Genomic DNA, 17838 nt, shown 5'->3' with positions numbered 1-17838 from the left:
CATAAACAGCACTAGAAGCCAAATGTTGGCCAGGCGTGGTGGCTCACGCCTGTAATCCCAGCACTTTGGGAGGCTGAGGTGGGTGGATCTCCTGAGCTCAGGAGTTCGAGACCAGCCTGGTCAACATATAGTGAAACCCCATCTCTACCAAAAATACAAAAATTAGCTGGGTGTAGTGGCACATGCCTGTAGTCCCAGCTCTTGGGAAGCTGAGGCAGAAGAATCATTTGAACCCAGGAGGAGGAGGTTGCAGTGAGCTGAGATGGTGCCACTGCACTCCAGCCCGGGTGTCAGAGTGAGATTCTGTCTCTCAAAAAAAAAAAAAAAAAAAACGCCAAATGTCAAACTGGGAAAAATATGTGAAATGTATGACAAAGCGTTAATATCTTTAATATATAAAGACTTCTTACCAACGAATAGAAACATTTTGCACCTATACTACCATTATAATGATGTGACAATTATCTGTTTGGACAAGGACAGGAAAGGAATGCAACCCAGACAGATGAAGTTTCAGGGAGTGGAGTGGCATTGTTGAGTGTAATCATAGTGTGTATTTGTCTGAAGGCAGCTTTGATAAGCACCTTCAGGCTGTTTAGTGCTGAGGTAAGCGATGGCCCAGGGCAGCCGGGACTACTACAGAGGGAAAGCGGGAGCAGGGAGGGGCATTGAGCAAGTGAGGACAAGTTAGAGTCACGGGGGAAAACCAAACTTGGCTGGGGCTGCTCATTTAAACTTGGATTCAGCTGACCCCAAATTAATATCTATAGAGTTCTTCAAGAATATATTGCTTGTATAAATCAGGGTTTGCCCAGAAGAGGCCATGGAGACAAGCTAGGAAGTAGAATTTTTAAAAAAAATTTTTATTTTTAGTTCTGTGGTACATGTGCAGGATGTGCAGGTTTGTTACATAGGTGAACATGTGCCATGGTGGTTTGCTGCACCTATCAACCCATCACCTGGGTATTAAGTCCAGCATGCATTAGCTATTTTTGAATTTTAAGGGCCTGAGCAGGGCTAGGAGAAGATACAGCACCTCAGCCCTGCTAGGATTCTGGGCCTGCCCCCACTGCACAGATATAACTGTTACCCACCCAACCTTATTTGAACTAGTCTGATTTTTCTTTGATCAAAATTGGCTTATTCTAGGCTAAGTCAATTACTCACTTTGGAACTTCTGATTCTAGGATTTTGCCTCAGTGGTCTCACTAAGATGCCGCCTCTTTTTTTTTTGAGACAGAGTTTTGCTCTTGTTGCCCAGGCTGGGGTGCAATGGTGCAATCTTGGCTCACTGCAACCTCCGCCTCCCGGGTTCAAGTGATTCTCCTGCCTTAGCCTCTCGAGTAGCTGGGATTACAGGCATGTGCCACCACACCCAGCTAATTTTGTATTTTTAGTAGAGACAGGGTTTCTCCATGTTGGTCAGGCTGGTCTCAAACTCCCAACCTCAGGTGATCCGCCCGCCTCGGCCTCCCAAAGTGCTGGGATTATAGGCATGAGCCACCGCGCCCGGCCTGATGCCGCCACATTTTAAATGCAGTTCCTTCCTCAGTGAGGGAGTCAGGGATGCTGGACCCTTGTTAGCTATAGTTCCTAGCTTATGTTGGTCCTATCCAGTCTGCTTCACTGAGGTAAGGCACAGTGAGGAAACCAAGAGTGGCATCCTTGCTATGGAGGCAGCAAGGACAGGGAGCATTAGCAGGCTGCATTTCATATTCTACTCTCTGCTGGTCTTGGAGGAAGGAGAGCCACAAGTGATATAATCAGGAAGTCAGGAAAGAAAAGAGAAGCCTCATCTGGAGGCTTCTTTTTTTTCTTTCTTTCTTATTTTTCTTTCTTTTTTCTTTTTTTTCTTTTTTTTGAGACACAGTCTTTCTGTGTTGGCCAGGCTGGAGTGCAGTGGCGCTATCTCAACTCACTGCAACCTCTGCCTCTCAAGTTCAAGTGATCCTCCTGCCTCAGCCTTCTGAGTGGCTGGGATTACAGGCGCCTGCCACCACGCCCAGCTAATTTTTGTATGTTTAGTAGAGGTGGGGTTTCACCATGTTGGCCAGGCTGGTCTTGGACACCTGACCTCAAGTGATCCACCCGCCTCCGCCCTCCCAAAGTGCTGGGATTACAGGTGCGAATCACCGCGCCTAGCCTGGAGGCTTCTTAAAAGACCAAAAAACAGAGGATGGGAATGAGGAGGCAGCCTGGGCTCAAGCCAACAGCTCTGAGGTTAGCAGCAGAAATGCCACAGAGTGGGGGTTTACACAGTATTTGTGTGAGCAGTCGGAAGCTCCTTGGAAACCTGGCATCACTTGGGGTCAGTGTTCTTTGCTGTTATTACCCGACCACAAACACTGCAAAGCATTCCACCCCCCACCCCACTCTGATAACTCCTCACCTGCATCTTTCTCTTCACAGTCTCAAAGGGAAAGGAGAGGGTCTGGGTCACTGCAGCAGCCAGACAGACATTAGCAAAGTTCTGTGGGAGAGAGAACTGATCTCGGGGTCCATTCCAGATTTTCTCCAGGTTCATGTAAACAAGAAGGGAGCCAGCAGAGAACGGGAGAGCACCTGTGAAACAAGGCCAGGGAGAAGCTGCTGCTGTCTTGGGAAAACACTGGCTTGAGAACATAAATTCCTGGGGAGATTCCGGGGAAAGAAAACAGGAGGGGCTCTGGGGTTGCTAAAATCCCTCCAACCCAAGGAGCATGAGGGAACTTTCTTGAGTGACGATAATGTGCTATATTTTGGTAGGGATTGTGTCATTTGTCAAAATGCACCAAATGGTTCACTAAAGGTTTGTCCACTTTACTGGATGTAAATTGTACTTTAAAAAAGAACCATACAGCTGGGCGTGGTGGCTCATGCCTGTAATCCCAGCACTTTGGGAGGCCAAGGTGGGCGGATCACCTGAGGTCAGGAGTTTGAGACCAGCCTGGCCAACATGGTGAAACCCCATCTCTACTAAAAATACAAAAAGTAACTGCGTGTGGTGTTGGGCACCTGTAATCCCAGCTACTTGGGAGACTGAGACAGGAGAATCACTTGAATCCAGGAGGCAGAGGTTGCAGTGAGCCGAGATCGCACCATGGCACCCCAGCATGGGCGACAAGAGAGAAACTCCATCTCAAAAAAAAGAACCATACACAAATATTGAACTCTAGTTAATGACACACATGTTGAAGGGTTTAGGGGTGAAGTGTACTGATATTTGCAAGTTAAGGTGGACTGGCTGAGCACAGTAACTCAGGCCTGTAATCCCAGCACTTTGGGAGGCCGAGGTGGGCGGATCACTTGGAGTCAGGAGTTCGAGACCAGCCTGACCTCGTCTCTACTAAACTCCATCTCTACGAAAACGGAAACTCCATCTCTACTAAAAATACAAAAAGCAACTGGGTGTGGTGGTGCGTGCCTGTAATCTCAGCTACTTGGGAGGCTGAGGCACGAGAATCGCTTGAACCTGGGAGGCAGAGGTTGCAGTGAGCCGAGATTGCACCACTGCACTCCAGCCTGGGTGACAGAGCAAGATTCTGTCTCAAAAAATAAATAAATAAGTAAATAAATAAATAAATAAAATAAAAATGGACTGATGAATAGCTGGAGGGATGAATAGCAAAATGTTAATTGTAGCATCTAGATGGTCCATGGATATATACTCTATATTTCTTTTAATTTTTCTAGATGTTTGAAACTTTTTTTTAATGTTTGGGGAAAAAATCACTCAAGTAAAAAAAGCCAGTGGGCAGCACCTCATTATGTTTTGGAGGACAGGAGGGACTGATCTCTAGCTGAGAAGGAAATATTCTATGAAAACTGGAAAGTGAGAGACTCTCGGTGGTGAGGGAGGTCACCTGACCTCACCTTTGGGAATGACATGGTCATATCATGGCCCAGTGGGCACCCTACACTGTGTGGCTTCCTCACCTTTCTAAGAACTGAGATGGTGAGTAATATAGTAGGTGGCACTTTCACAAACTTCCAGAAACTTTAGGAGCCATCTTTAGTTTACAGAGGGACTAAATTTCTCCCTCAAAATGAAATTTAAAATAGGGGATAATACAAGTGAAATTGCTTATCTTTAGAAAAATGTAATGTTTATTTAATTGGCTCACCAACCTTCCATTTACCTTCATTCAGAAAACGTCTGGAAAACTTAGGTTATGTGCCAGGCCCTATGGCAGGCGCTGGGAATTGAAAGAGGAGCAGGCTAATTTCTGGAGATGCTCATCGTCGAGGAGAAGAGACAGCCAGGGCAAAGTAAGTATAACACCCCTGATGTGTGCCACAACAGGGGGCCTATATGAAATGCATTAGGTACACAAGGATCAAAGGGGTTAATTTTGCCTGGGGGAGTCAGGAGGGACTTGATGAAAGAGAGAACTTTTGAACTGGGTCTTGAGGAATGAGTAGGAGTTCATCAGACTTTGACAGAGTGGAAAGGCAAAGGGAACAGCATGTATAAAGGGAGTGGTATTTCCAAGAAATCCAAGTTTTTCTGAATGGCTGGAGCATGAATGCAGGTGGAGGTGTGGCAGGAGATGAGGTAGGACAGACTGGCAGGGGCCAGGTCTGAAGGATCTGGAATGTTCTAAGGAATTTGGGCTTTCTCCTGTAGCTTAGGAGTCGCTGAATACTTTTAAGGAGAGCAGTGAAATGAGGGCCGTGAAACGATGAAATTGCACGTGGAGAGATGGCCTCAGCCGGGCAGCGGTGCACGGGGAAGACTGGGGCAGGAGAGACCAAGAGTGGAAGCAGGTAGGAGCCGGAGTCTGTGGGAGACCCTGAGAGTCTGAGTCGTAAGGATCTGTGGGAAAGAGGATGAGTCAAATTGACCGGACTTGGTGGTTCAAGTTGGGGGTGGAGTGAGAGGAGAAGTTGAAGAGATCCCTAGGTTTTTTTTTTGGCTCAGGCCATGGGGTGAAAGGAAGGCAGTCTCATTCATTAGGGAACACAGGAGGAAGAGCTAGTTTGACCAACGAGGACATCAGGGTTAATCTTGAATTTGATGTGCCTAGGGAGCATGGAGGTGAAGGTGTCCAACAGCAGGGACTCATACTACCATTGGGAATTGGTGTCAGTCAGGGGCTAACAGAGGGCTCTGGAGTTCTATTGCTAGTTTCTCCTGCTTTCTATGTGGACTTGGGCAAGTCACTTAGCTTCCTGAAGTATCTGTCTCCTCATCTGTAAAATAAGGCCTCATGAGAAAGTGCATGCAATGCATTTGGCACAGTACCCAGCACATGGTAAGTACTTCTCCCCAAAAGTTGGCCATTGTTACTAAAGGGGTAGAGAATGAGGGTCACAGAATACACTGACGCTTGTTTAAGCCACTAGCTTAGATGAGGCCACCTAGGGAGGGTTTGGAGGATGAGAAGCAAGCTAAAGCGGGGGGTAAAAAGAAAGCTAAGGAAGGAGCCCGGGGAAGAGCAACATGTAGGGGCTGGCAGTGTCAGATGACCCATCTGGATAAATCAGATAAGAAAGAGCTGCCAGAGAGATGGGAAGACATCCAGGACTTGGAGGGGTCCTGGAAGCCAAGTTTCCAGAAGAAGGGGTGGTCAACCTTATCAAATGCTGCAACCAAGTTCAGATAAAGGGCAAAAGTCTACTGGATTTTGCAATTGGGCCATAAATGTGTAGCTCTGGCAAAGGTTACAAAGACCCCAGAAGACACAGTTGCTACCCTAGTTGCCCTCATGGCATATCAATGTGTATGTACACTGAATACTCCTTCTGCAGTCAGATGGAGAGTGGTTGAAATTGCATTCTTGGCCGGGCGCGGTGGCTCACGCTTGTAATCCCAGCACTTTGGGAGGCCGAGGCGGGCGGATCATGAGGTCAGGAGATCGAGACCACGGTGAAACCCCGTCTCTACTAAAAATACAAAAAATTAGCCGGGCGAGGTGGCGGGCGCCTGTAGTCCCAGCTACTTGGAGAGGCTGAGGCAGGAGAATGGCATGAACCCGGGAGGCGGAGCTTGCAGTGAGCTGAGATTGCGCCACTGCACTCCAGCCTGGGTGACAGAGCGAGACTCCGTCTCAAAAAAAAAAAAAAAAAAAAAAGAAATTGCATTCTTACCCGTTTGCTGAGTCACCTCCACTTTCTGTCCTACTCCTCTCCTGGGGATGTAACTGGCCAAAGTTTAGGAGTGGAGTGTATGGCTATGGAATAGAATGAAGCTAATTGGCTCTATGTAGGTTGAATCCATATAACCTTGATCTCGGTAAAACTGATTTAGTGGCTCACAAAGGTATACAATACATTTGTAATTTCAGAGAACATAGTCTTTTCTTGGACAAGGTGAAAAGGTCCATCTTACCTACAACGGTGAGGGAAACCCCTCGATAAAGGGCAAGGAACCCTTCCTGTTGGTAAATAGTAGAAAAAGCATGGAGGAGCCCCCTGTACGATGGTTCCAGCATGTTCTGCATGATCAACCGGGTTTTGATGAGGTCTGTAGGATATGTTACAATGGTGGAAACCATGCCTGCAAGACTCCCAGCCATGATGGAGCTCCACTGGGAAATGTGGCCCAGGTCATCTGTGAACAGCACAACAAACCTGGGAGAAAATAGGGGGAAAGGCCAGAGGAATCAGCTATGGATTGTGCTAGAGTTCTCTCCACTAGTTCTTGAAATATTTTCCAGCATTTCAAAGTACTTTACAAAGTGAAAAGTTACTATAGTACTATATAAGCATTCATGAATAACACATTTACATTTTTCTATATTTATATGATGCTAGTTGGCTATAAGAGATGCCTAACTTTCTTAATTTACATCTATCCCAAGTCCTTCCCACTTAAAGCATTTTCTACTTTTATCTACATAATTGTCAACCCTGGCTTGCCTGTGGGGTGTAAATGCACAGAAGTACCTGGTAAATACCAACTGGAGTGCAGTCTTTCAGTTCTGTTGAAACTTAAAAGGAAAAAAGTTCCTTGAAATGATAACTTTGAGCATCTCAGTAATTGCATTTTTTTTTTTTTTTTTTTGAGGCAGAGTGTCACTTTGTTGCCCAGGCTGGAGTGCAGTGGCATGATCTCGGCTCACTGCAACTTCTGTTCCCCAGGTTCAAGCAATTCTCATGCCTCAGCCTCACAAGTAGCTGGGACAACAGGCACACACCACCATGCCCAGCGAATTTTTGTAGTTTTAGTAGAGACGGAGTTTCACCATGTTGGCCAGACTGGTCTTGAACTCCTGACCTCAGGTGATCCGCCCCGCTTGGCCTCCCAAAGTGCTGGGATTACAGGCGTGAGCCACCACACCCCGCCCAGAACTGGGCACTTTGAGAGGCCGAGGCAGGCGGATTGCTTGAGGTCAGAAGTTTGAGACCAGTCTGGCCAACATGGGGAAACCCCATCTCTACTAAAAAATCCAAAAAAAATTAGCCAGGCATGGTGGCCTGTGCCTGTAATCCCAGCTACTCGGGAGGCTGAGGCAGGGGAATTGCTTGAACCAGGGAGGTGAAGGTTGCAGTGAGCCGAGATTGTGCCACTGCACTCCAGCCTGGGCAACAGAGCAAGACTCACCTAAAAAAAAAAAAAGAGATAAAATACTTTTATTCTAGCCCAGTTCTGTTCACTTACCTTTGATTCCAAACTCTCCCTATCCTTCTCCCTCTCTCCCTAGCCCCACTCTCTGGTAGAAAAAAAAAATTTTTTTTTTTTGGGACAGGATCTCTGTCGCCCAGGCAGAAGTACAGTGGCATGATCTGGGCTCACTGCAACGTCCACCTCCCAGGCTCAAGAGATCCTCCCACCTCAGCCTCCTGAGTAGCTGGAACTACAGATGTGCGCCACCATGCCTGGCTAATTTTTTTTTTTTTTTTTTTTTTTTGTAGAGATAGGGTTTCACCATGTTGGCTAGCCTGGTCTCAAACTCCTGGGCTCAAGTGATCTGCCCGCCTCAGCCTCTCAAAGTGCCGGGATTACAGGTGTGAGCCACTGTGCCCGGCCTATCTTTTTAAAATGAGAGCATCCCCAGTTCCTTAGCCTTCAAACCTCCAGTGAAGAGGTGCATTTCCTGTTCTTTCAGTTGCCCACAGGCCAGGGGCTGCTGCATGAGAAATAAGAGTGGGCATTCAGGTGAAACCATTTAAGGGGTTCTAGGCCAGCTCTTTTGCTTTCAAGTAAACACTCACTGATTAAAAACATCTCCTTCAAGCTGTAGGAGTCTTGACTTCATTTTGTCAACCTACTTTAGCCGCATTAACTAAAACAGTCATTTGAGTTAATCAGCTGCTTTTAAACATACAGAGAAGTAAAGGTGATGTGGTGCTATGAGACATACATTGGTTTTCACCCATGGTTCCTGGCTCCTAACTTCCCTAGTCCTTGTTATAATGTTGGGGCACTTTAGGTCTCAGGAAACAGAATCTTTCTCTCCTTGACCTTCTCCTGCCCTCCTTTTACCTGCCCAAGAAGGGACTCTAAGATTGTGGGTTAAAAGATCCTCATTCCAGAGAGGGTCCTGCCCCATACCCTAGAGCAAACTTGTCCAACCCACAGCCCACAGGCCGCATGTGGTCCGGGATGGCTTTGAATGTGGCCCAACACCGATTTGCAAACTTTCTTAAAACATTATGAGATTTTTTTGCGATTTTTTTTTTTTTTTTAGCTCATCAGCTATCGTTAGTGTTAGTGTATTTTATGTGTGGCCCGACAATTCTTCTTCCAGTGTGACCCAGGGAAACCAAAAGATTGGACACCTCTGCCCTAGAGAAAGGAATGCCACACAGAGGCCAAGAAAAGTCTGAACAGACAGGCCTTGCTGGGTTTAGATCACGTGCTTTTTGTCCAATCACATTTCTACATGGTTGTCAATCATGCCTCTGTAACAAAGCTTCCATAAAAACCCGAGAGGACAGGGTTTAGGAAGCTTCTGGATGGCTGAATATGTGGAGGTTCCTGAAGGGTGGCGTGCCCAGGGAGGGCATGGAAGCTCCATGCCCCTTGCCCCTTACCTCACCCTGTGCATCTCTTCTCTGTATCCTTTGTGATATCCTCTGTAGTTAACTGGTAAACATTAACTATTTCCCTGAGTTCTGTGAACTGCACTAGCAAATTAATCAAATCCAAAGAGGGGGTCGTGGGAACCCCAACTTGAAGATGGTTAGTCAGAAGTTCTGGAGGCCTGGCTAGGCATGGCGGCTCACGCCTGTAACCCCAGCACTTTTGGAGGCCGAGGCGGGCAGATCACTTGAGGTCAGGAGTTCGAGACCAGCCTGGCCAACATGGCGAAACCTTGTCTTTACTAAAAAAATTACAAAAACTAGCTGGGCATGGTGGCGGGCGCCTGTAATTCCAGTTACTCAGGAGGCTGAGGCAGCAGAATAGTTTGAATCCGGGAGGCAGAGGTTGTAGTGAGCCGAGATCACGCACTGCACTCCAGCCCGGGTCACAGAGCGAGACTCAGTCTTAAAAAAAAAAAAAAAAGTTCTGGAGGCCTGGACTTGTGACTAGTGTCTGGTTGGGGGCCATTCTTGGGGACCAAACCCTTAACCTGTGGCTTGGTCTGACATTATGTCCAGGTAGACAGTGTCAGAATTTAATCAGAGGACACCTAGTTGGTGTCCATTTATCAGAGTGTGGGGAAAACTCCACACACATTTGGTCACAGAAGTCTTCTATGTTGAGGGTTGTTGTTGTGGTGTGAGAGCAGAGGAAAAACCAAGTTTGACAGAGGTTTTTCTCAAACAGGTGGCATTCACCTACAGACCATCTGCCTCAGTTGTACTGCCTGCCTGCCCGCTTCCTCGTTCCTCCCTCTTCTATACCCTGGCCAGTCAAGTTGGAGGGGGACCTCAGGAAGGACAGGGGAAACAGAGGAAGTAGAAAGTTTTGACTGGGACCGGGCGCGGTGGCTCACGCCTGTAATCCCAGCACTTTGGAAGGCCAAGGCAGGTGGATCACGAGGTCAGGAGTTTGAGACCAGCCTGGCCAACGTAGTGAAACCCCGTCTCTACGAAAAATACAAAAATTAGCCAGGCGTGGTGGCGTGCACCTGTAATCCCACCTACTTGGGAGGCTGAGGCAGGAGAATCGCTTGAACCTGGGAGGCGGAGGTTGCAGTGAGCCGAGACTGAGTCACTGCACTCCAACTTGGGTGACAGAGCGATACTTCTTCCAAAAAAAAAAAAAAAAAGAAAAGAAATTTTTGACTGGAGGGGCGGTCTGCAGCAAGCTGGAATCACCTAGAAGGTGGAGTTTGAAATGCCCAAAGAAACACCATTCATTCTCCTTGTCCCACTCTTATTCCCCATCCCACTTGGTCACTTCTGGGGCATAGTTAATTCACTACCCATTTATTGAAGATCTACAATGTATTAGACCCTGTGTTAGTCCTAAGCATAGAGCCTAAGGGAGTTCAACACTTCTGACAAGGAAATGACTGGTAGGGGCAAGCGGAGAGGAAACAGGCCCTTAATTCACTGAATGACTTGATGAACTAGGAAGAGGAGCCGTATTTTATATCAGTTTCTTTTATAGAGTCTCAATATCAAATATACACAGTTAAAAAGAAGAACCATAGGAAGTCCTTTTTTCGCAGACTTCTCCCATCTGATACAGAGATAAGTCCTACCAATTATTCCCCTTAGAATCTCAGAGTCAGGGCAGACAACCCTGATAATCCGCCAATGACGTCATCCTGGTCCGTGCATCTTAAACTTTTGATTTGCTAGGGCGGCACTGTTCCTTTTTCTGTTCTTCCTCCCACCCCCACACATACATGCACAGAAGCTTTTTCCAGTGAGACTGGATACACTGGTGAATTGCAGCAACCCCTTCCTTTCAGCCAGCACAGATACAACACACCCTGGAGATGTGTAATTAGAACTGCCAATACTTCATCCTAACAGGTTAGCACCCAATGCAGCCAAACATAAGCTCATGAAGTGCTTATTCAATAAAGAAATAATGTTGGTTACGAACAATTTCAGAGCTGCAGGGACCCAAACTAATGTTTATTAGATAAGATAGACAAGTGGTTGTGAAGTTCCGGGGGCGGGGGGGTCTTCTATTTGATACATCTGAAAGCCACCCATTACAATAACCTAGCTCCCAATAGACTACTGAGTGGACTCTTGATTGTAAATCCAACTAAGCAGATATTTCTGCTGTGCAATGGTAGACAGAGACCTGAACTAAGGAGCCAGAAGACTTGGCTTCAAGTTCCAGCTCTTCCATTAATTGTGTTTGTGGACAAGTCACTTAACTACCCCATTCCCTGAACATTCTGGATGTTTATGTTTTGTTCAAACCTATGATCACAGGCCTCCAGCCAACTGTTTTGCAAATTCATGGTCAGAAAAGAGTAGAAATGAGTCAATATAATGATGAATCAAGAGTATCATGTTGATGTAGGAAGGACGGCATCGTGATTAATCAACCACTTTGCTTTCCAACTATGCCTTGCCATTCACCAAAATACTTCCTTTTAGTTTTCAGAAAGAAAATAATCCTGTAGGGGAAAAAAAAATTCCTAGCAAACCTAGCCCAGGTAAGTCTCTGTTCTCGTTCTCCCACACATCTCCTCCTCTCTGCTCCCATGGTCACCTATTGCCAGTGCCCTCAGCTGCTATGTGGACTAGTGCAACAGGCTCCTAACTGGCCCTGCTGTCTCCACTCTTCCTCCTCTCTAGTCATCTTACTCTGCCACGATGTGACGATGATTTCCATTGAATTGCTTTAATCACAACACGCCTCCCCCCACCCCCCGCAAAAACCTCCCACAGCTACCCTTGGATACCAAGTCAAGTCCAAATCCCTTAATCCAACCCTCTAATATCTCATTCCAACCTGCTTTTCTGGTTGGATTTCCTGTTGTGCTGCTTGCCTTCCCACCTCTGTGCCTTTGCTGACATCAACTGCAGTATCTTTCTCTCCATCTCTGCCCAGCTGACTCCTACTCATTTTCCCAATGCCAAACTCAAATTTTTTTCTCCTCTATGAAGTCTTCACATTTTCTCCTCCTCATCGCTCATCAGAAGGGTACATTTCTAGAGCACATTATCCATGACAATCACATGCTACCTTGTGTGTTATGGTCATGGACATATTAGTCTTACTCTTCTATTACTCTGTAAGCTCCTGGGACACAGGGACCATGCCCCTTCCATCCTGGCATTGTCCTCAGCATCGTGCACACAGTGGGGACTTAATGTAGCCTAACTAAATTAGTGTCAAATGGATGCAGGGAGGCAGCATGATGTAACAGAAAGACTATGAGATTTGGAGTCAGAAGGCCAGGTAGTGGAGCTCAGCTCTGTCACTGACAAGAGGTGTGATCACTCTGAGCCCAATTCTGCATCTGTAAAACAGGCACAATGCTTCCTGTCCTACGGACCTTACAGGGCAGGAGGCAGGAGCTTTAAAAGTCTAATGTGCATATACTAGGTGCTTAGCAGAAAAGCCACAATACTTAAACCAGCCTTTGAAGTTCTGCCCCCCACCCCTCTGGACATATTTTATCCCATCCAAAGGAAGATTTCCACACTACTTTGTAGAGAAGAGGGTGAAGTGGAGGAGAAACTCAGTCATTAAGACTCAGAGGAGAACTGTTTACAGACTGCAGGCCAGATGTTGATGAGGGCAAGCAGGGGTGGGGAGGAAAAAGGGCCTTAACTAAATGTCATGATCCTACCCACGAGTCCCTCTGCAGAGGAAGAGAAGGGAACTCTATTTCCAGGCAGGGGCAAAATGAGTACTGGCCTAGAGGCCTAGGTGATAAGGATGATTCCGTTCGGCTTGTCAGCTGCCAGTTGAGCCTTCCACCTCTGGCCTCCCAAGTGAGTGACAGTATCAAGGCAAAATCCTTTGACTATTAGCCGCCAAGACTAAACTATGCGGTCAAGACCGACTCTCCGAAATGTGGGCTGTTCGTCTAATTCAGAGCCAAGGCGATTTCAAAGATGCCACTGTGCCCACTGAATGAGGAACACAGGGACCATCCCCCCAATACAGAAACATCTCTGCTTCCTGAAATGCCATCACTACCAATTCATTCTTTTAGGCTTGGTTTCCAGTTCAAATGCAGGTACCTCTGAGCTCGGTGGAAGCTTTAAGGCTGCATTTACACCTTTAGATCTTTTCCTAAGGAGCAGCTGTTGATGTGGGAGAAGGTGGAAAAGGCCCAAAGAATGAGGCCCAATGGGGTGAAGCAGTAGGCTGAGGGGGCCGTTCTCAGCTTGAGGAGGGGAAGCTGCAGCCTCTGTCGGAGCCTGAAGTCAAGCTTCATTTAAGTTGGGGAGATGTGTGGGCAAAAATCTGCGGCCTTTTCGTATGGATGGATTGGGTCCTTTCCCCACACCAAGCAATTTCTTCTCGGGGCTTGGGTCACACAGACAAAAACACCTTTAAAAGGGCCTCTCTCCTCCTAAGTCAGCCTAAGCAAAAGTTTCCAAATTGGAAGACGGTGGAAATGGTTAGGACTCATCTCTCTGGAGAGCTTTTCATTCCTTTCCTCCAAATCCTTTGCTGCATTCCACCTCCTCGCCCGGTCCAATCCGAAAAGCCTCTCGGACCACGGCTGCGGACCACAAAACTGCATCTTGCAGGGCGGTAACCCCAAGAGAACGTGAAAAGCATTGGGGCTGCACTCTGGGGGCCATAGAGGTGGCCTACCGCCCCGAGCGGTCCCCAGGTGATCGACAAGGGGGCCGTCCCTACTCCAGGGCCCCGAGTCCAGGCAGCAGGGCGGCGTCGGGCCGCGGCTCCCCCACCCCACCCCCGTCCGGCCTCCCGGTTCCCCGGCCCCGCCCGGCTCTTACTTGCGGTAGGCGGCGAGCTGCATGGCGCTGCAGGGGAAGAGGCGCAGGCACGCCACCGCGTTCCCCTTCCACAGGGCCCGGGGCCCCTCTGCCCGCCACACTCGGTGCCCCGTGGCCCACGGCCCCCGGGCGTGGCCTCGTACGACGCCAACCTGGGCCAGCACGGTGGCAAGCTCCAGGGGCGCGGTGAGGCTGAGGCTGAGCGTCCCCGCCAGCCCAGCGCACAGCAGCCTTTGGCCGCCTGTCAGTCGGCCGTCCCGCCTCCACGTAGCCATCGAGCCCTGACCCGGGCCGGGGAGACCGCGTGGCTCGGGCCTGGGGCTCTCCGGCCACGGGCGGAGGCGGCGGGCCGCGGGCCCCAGGCCCCGCCCGGCATGGGGCGGACCCGCGTGAGGGATGGGAAGCCCCGTCCACGCCCTAGCCTGGCCCGAGGCTGGTGGGGGGTGGGGCGCGAGGGCCTGGAGGGTCCTGGGTCCGAGGCCGCGGATATCATGGGCATAGTCTCCCCAGTTGGCAAGGCTCGAGTAGCGACTTTCAGTTGCGAAACAGTTACTGTTCTCTCAAGGCCCAGCCTGCTAGACATCTTGCTTCCTAAATGTTCAGTGCGCCCCCGCCGCCCCTCCCTGCCTCTCCTCTGGTTTGCCCCTTTTCTCCTTTTCACATCCCACTTCTCTGTCTTCCTCCCCTGGCACTTCCCTCCTCCTCCTCCTCCTCTTCCCTCCAACCTCTTTTTTTTTCCTGCCTAACCAAAAAGCCTTGATGGTTTCCCAGTGCAGAAGGTAAAAAATTCTAACAACCACAGATGCTATCCCTCAGGTACTTGTCAAGTACTGGGCTTTACAGACGTTCTCATGTAATCCTCAAAACGGCCCTAAGTACGTATGTCCTCATTGACAGAGGCTATGTGGGTATGAGGACTTGAATCTGGACTCTTGAACCTGCGTAAGATTCTTGGCTCTGCAGCTTACCAGCTGTGGGACCTTGGGGAAGTCACTCAACCCCTCTGTGTGTCAGTTGCTTTATAAAGCAGAGATTATAATTTTTTTCCTCCTAGGGGTTGTAAGGATTAATGAACAATGACTGGTATGGGTAAGCAGTTTATATGTGTTAGTTCTGATTAGATATTCTTTTACAGGACTTGCTCAGGCTCACACAGCTACCTACAAAGCAGAGACCGGTTTGAAATCTAGGTCGGTTTATGTCAGTTTCCACTAACGGCTACACTATGCGTCTACTAGGACTGCAGAGTTAACTCCAGTAGGGACATTTTCAGTGTTTCTGTAAGCTAAGAGAACAATAGAGGCAAAGAATGGCTAAGAGAGGCTTGGCCAGAATCCAAGGATTCTTTAATCAGTTCAAAAATTTCAGAATTTCCGAATTTCTTTCTGTCTTTTTTTTCTAAAAAAGCCATGTCACTAATAATTACAAGGAAAGGAACTGTCAGCAGTCTGTTGGTGTGAGCAAGATGTTCCGGGTACATAGTTGTTTTTAGGCTTGTATAGTTATTTACATTTACTAACACACAATGCTATAGGAACGTTTTCTAAAAGGCATTGCAGGGTTTCTCCTTTTTTATTTTTCACTGTCAGTCTCACTTGAGTATGACATTACAAGGTTTTGACCGTGAGAACTTTTTCTAGTTGCAGAAGCCTTACTCTGCTCTCAACAATTGGGGAATGCTTATTTTCATGTTTTGTGAATTCTTCTGTCTTGCTGTAAGCTAATTTGATGGCTGGCGGAAGCTTGAGAAAGATGTATGACTCTGAAGACCCGAGGACCCTGACTTTAAAAGGGCTTGAATTGGAATTTGGGGATTACAATAAGGAAACCTTCGGGTAGTGGTACTTCCTAAAGCCCTTTGTTGGACAACGGGACAAGATTCTAAAGCTCCTTCAGGAAGTTCCTGGGTCTGGAACATTTCATGCGATAACCCCATTGTATGGAGATTGGGTCAGCCAAGTTATGTTTTTTTTTTTTTTGAGACAGAGTCTCGCTCTGTCGCCCAGGGTGGAGTGCAGTGGCGTGGTCTTGGCTCACCGTAACCTCTGCCTCCCAGGTTCAAGTGATTCTCCTGCCTCAGCCTCCTAAGTAGCTGGGACTACAGGCGTGTGCCACCATGCCCGGCTAATTTTTTTGTATTTTTAGTGGAGATGGGGTTTGCCATGTTGGCCAGGCTGGTCTCGAATTCCTGACCTCAGATGATCCACCCGCCTCGGCCTCCCAAAGTGCTGGAATTACAGGCATGAGCCACTGCGCCTGGCCTATTTTAATCTTGAAAGTAAAATGTATATTTTTCACTACAGGTACACTGAAGCATAAAATGAATAACACCAAACTATATATTGGATGCCTTCTGTCTTTTCATGATCATGTGCTAACCAGGTGTTCATATTTTACTCAGCTAGAGTCTCATTCATCTGCTTAGCATTGGGCACCTTATGTATATTCATCCTAAACATAAATAAATCTCCGAGGATATCCTATATTTGGATTGTGACTTGTAGACTCAAGCCAACCTTACTGCCTCTTTTTCACACTTGTTGAAAAGTCTGTGGAGAGCATAGTAGGTTAACAAGCTCCAACTTTGGAAAATGTACATGATGTGAAATTGGGGTGCTATGCTAAAAATAAATGTGTGATAACTAAAAAGGAAGAGGCAGTGAGTAAAAAAAAAAAAATCTTAGAAGTTATATTGCAATATAAGGAGAAAAGTGGCCAGCTGAGAGTTAAGCCATAGGCAGCCTCTTGTTGCCCCAGTCAACAAGAGTGCAGTGGTGTCGTCTTGGCTCACTGCAACCTCTGCCTCCCAGGTTCAAGCGATTCTCGTGCCTCCCCAGTAGCTGAGACTACAGGCACCCACCACCTCACCCATCTAATTTTTTTTTTTTTATTTGAGACAGAGTCTCGCTCTGTCGCCCAGGCTGGAGTGCAGTGGTGCAATCTCGGCTCACTGCAAGCTCCGCCTCCCGGGTTCACGCCATTGTCCTGCCTCAGCCTCCGGAGTAGCTGGGACTCTAGACGTCCGCCACCGCGCCCGGCTGATTTTTTTGCATTTTTAGTAGTGACGGAGTTTCACCGTGTTAGCCAGGATGGTCTCGATCTCCTGACCTCATGATCCACCCGCCTTGGCCTCCCAAAGTGCTTGGGATTACAGGCATGAGCCACCGCGCCTGGCCCTAATTTTTGTATTTTTAGTAGAGACGGAATTTCACCATGTTGGCCAGCCTGGTCTCAAACTACTGACCTCAAGTGATCTTTGGCCTCCCAAGGTGCCAGGATTACAGGCGTGAGCCACCGCACCCAAGCCTGTGTGCCTTTTTATACTGTTTGCCTTTTTCTCCTGGTGTTGTTTTTTTTTTTTTTTTTTTTTTTTTTTTTTTTTTTTTTTTTTTTAGATGGAGTCTCACTCTGTTGTGCAGGCTGGAGTGCAGTGGTGCGATCTCGGTTTACTGCAACATCTGCCTTCTGAGTTCCAGCGATTCTCCTGCCTCAGCCTCCTGAGTAGCTGGGGTTACAGGCGCCCACCACCATACCCGGCAAATGGCTAATTTTTGTATTTTTAGTAGAGATGGGTTTTCACCATGTTGGCCAGGCTGGTCTTGAACTCCTGACCTCAGGTGATCCGCCTGCCTTGGCCTTCCAAAGTGCTGGCATGAGCCGCTGCACCTGGCCGGCAACTTTTTTTTTTTTTTTTTAATGTTAAGCAACTCTTGATGAAGTTCTGAAAGAAACAAACAAGATACAACCTTCCTTCTATTTACATAGTACTTGCGATCCTGGAAAATGCCATGTACAAAAATACTGTGCAAAAAATGTTTTGTCTTTAGGAGTAAAGCAAAGTTAAGTTCTCGACACAGATAATTGTAAACAGGTTCTCCACCTGCATGAATGTCTGATGGGATCTTTGAGAGCCATGAAGGGTGCAGGACTGTCTTGCGCATTACTGATGTGCAGCTTCCCTGGCCTTTCTCCAGCAAATGCCAGCAGAATACCCCAATCGCTGTGGTACTCTTCCCTGCAAATTTCCAAAATGCTTACTAGGAGGTGGTGCTATTCTTGTTGAGAACCACTGCT

At 47.7% G+C, this 17838-nt stretch overlaps 1 protein-coding gene across 1 annotated transcript in view; it reads right to left on the bottom strand.

Annotated features, from left to right (window-relative positions):
- SLC25A43 (solute carrier family 25 member 43) overlaps positions 1–14149 on the bottom strand; it is a 48528-nt gene extending 34379 nt beyond the window's left edge. The window contains exons 1-3 of the mRNA XM_055267919.2: positions 13765–14149; positions 6311–6552; positions 2390–2562 (exon numbers count right to left, since the gene is read on the bottom strand). Coding sequence (XP_055123894.1) covers positions 2390–2562; positions 6311–6552; positions 13765–14039 — 690 coding nt within the window. The 5' untranslated portion in view covers positions 14040–14149. The remainder of the gene's footprint in view (positions 1–2389; positions 2563–6310; positions 6553–13764) is intronic.
- Between the last annotated feature and the right edge of the window lie 3689 nt (positions 14150–17838).

The sequence above is a fragment of the Symphalangus syndactylus genome, chromosome X (genome assembly GCF_028878055.3).
Source record: "Symphalangus syndactylus isolate Jambi chromosome X, NHGRI_mSymSyn1-v2.1_pri, whole genome shotgun sequence".
Taxonomy (NCBI): Eukaryota; Metazoa; Chordata; class Mammalia; order Primates; family Hylobatidae; genus Symphalangus; species Symphalangus syndactylus.
Note: the sequence above shows the minus strand (reverse complement) of the source record. Positions and strands in the feature narration are given on the sequence as shown.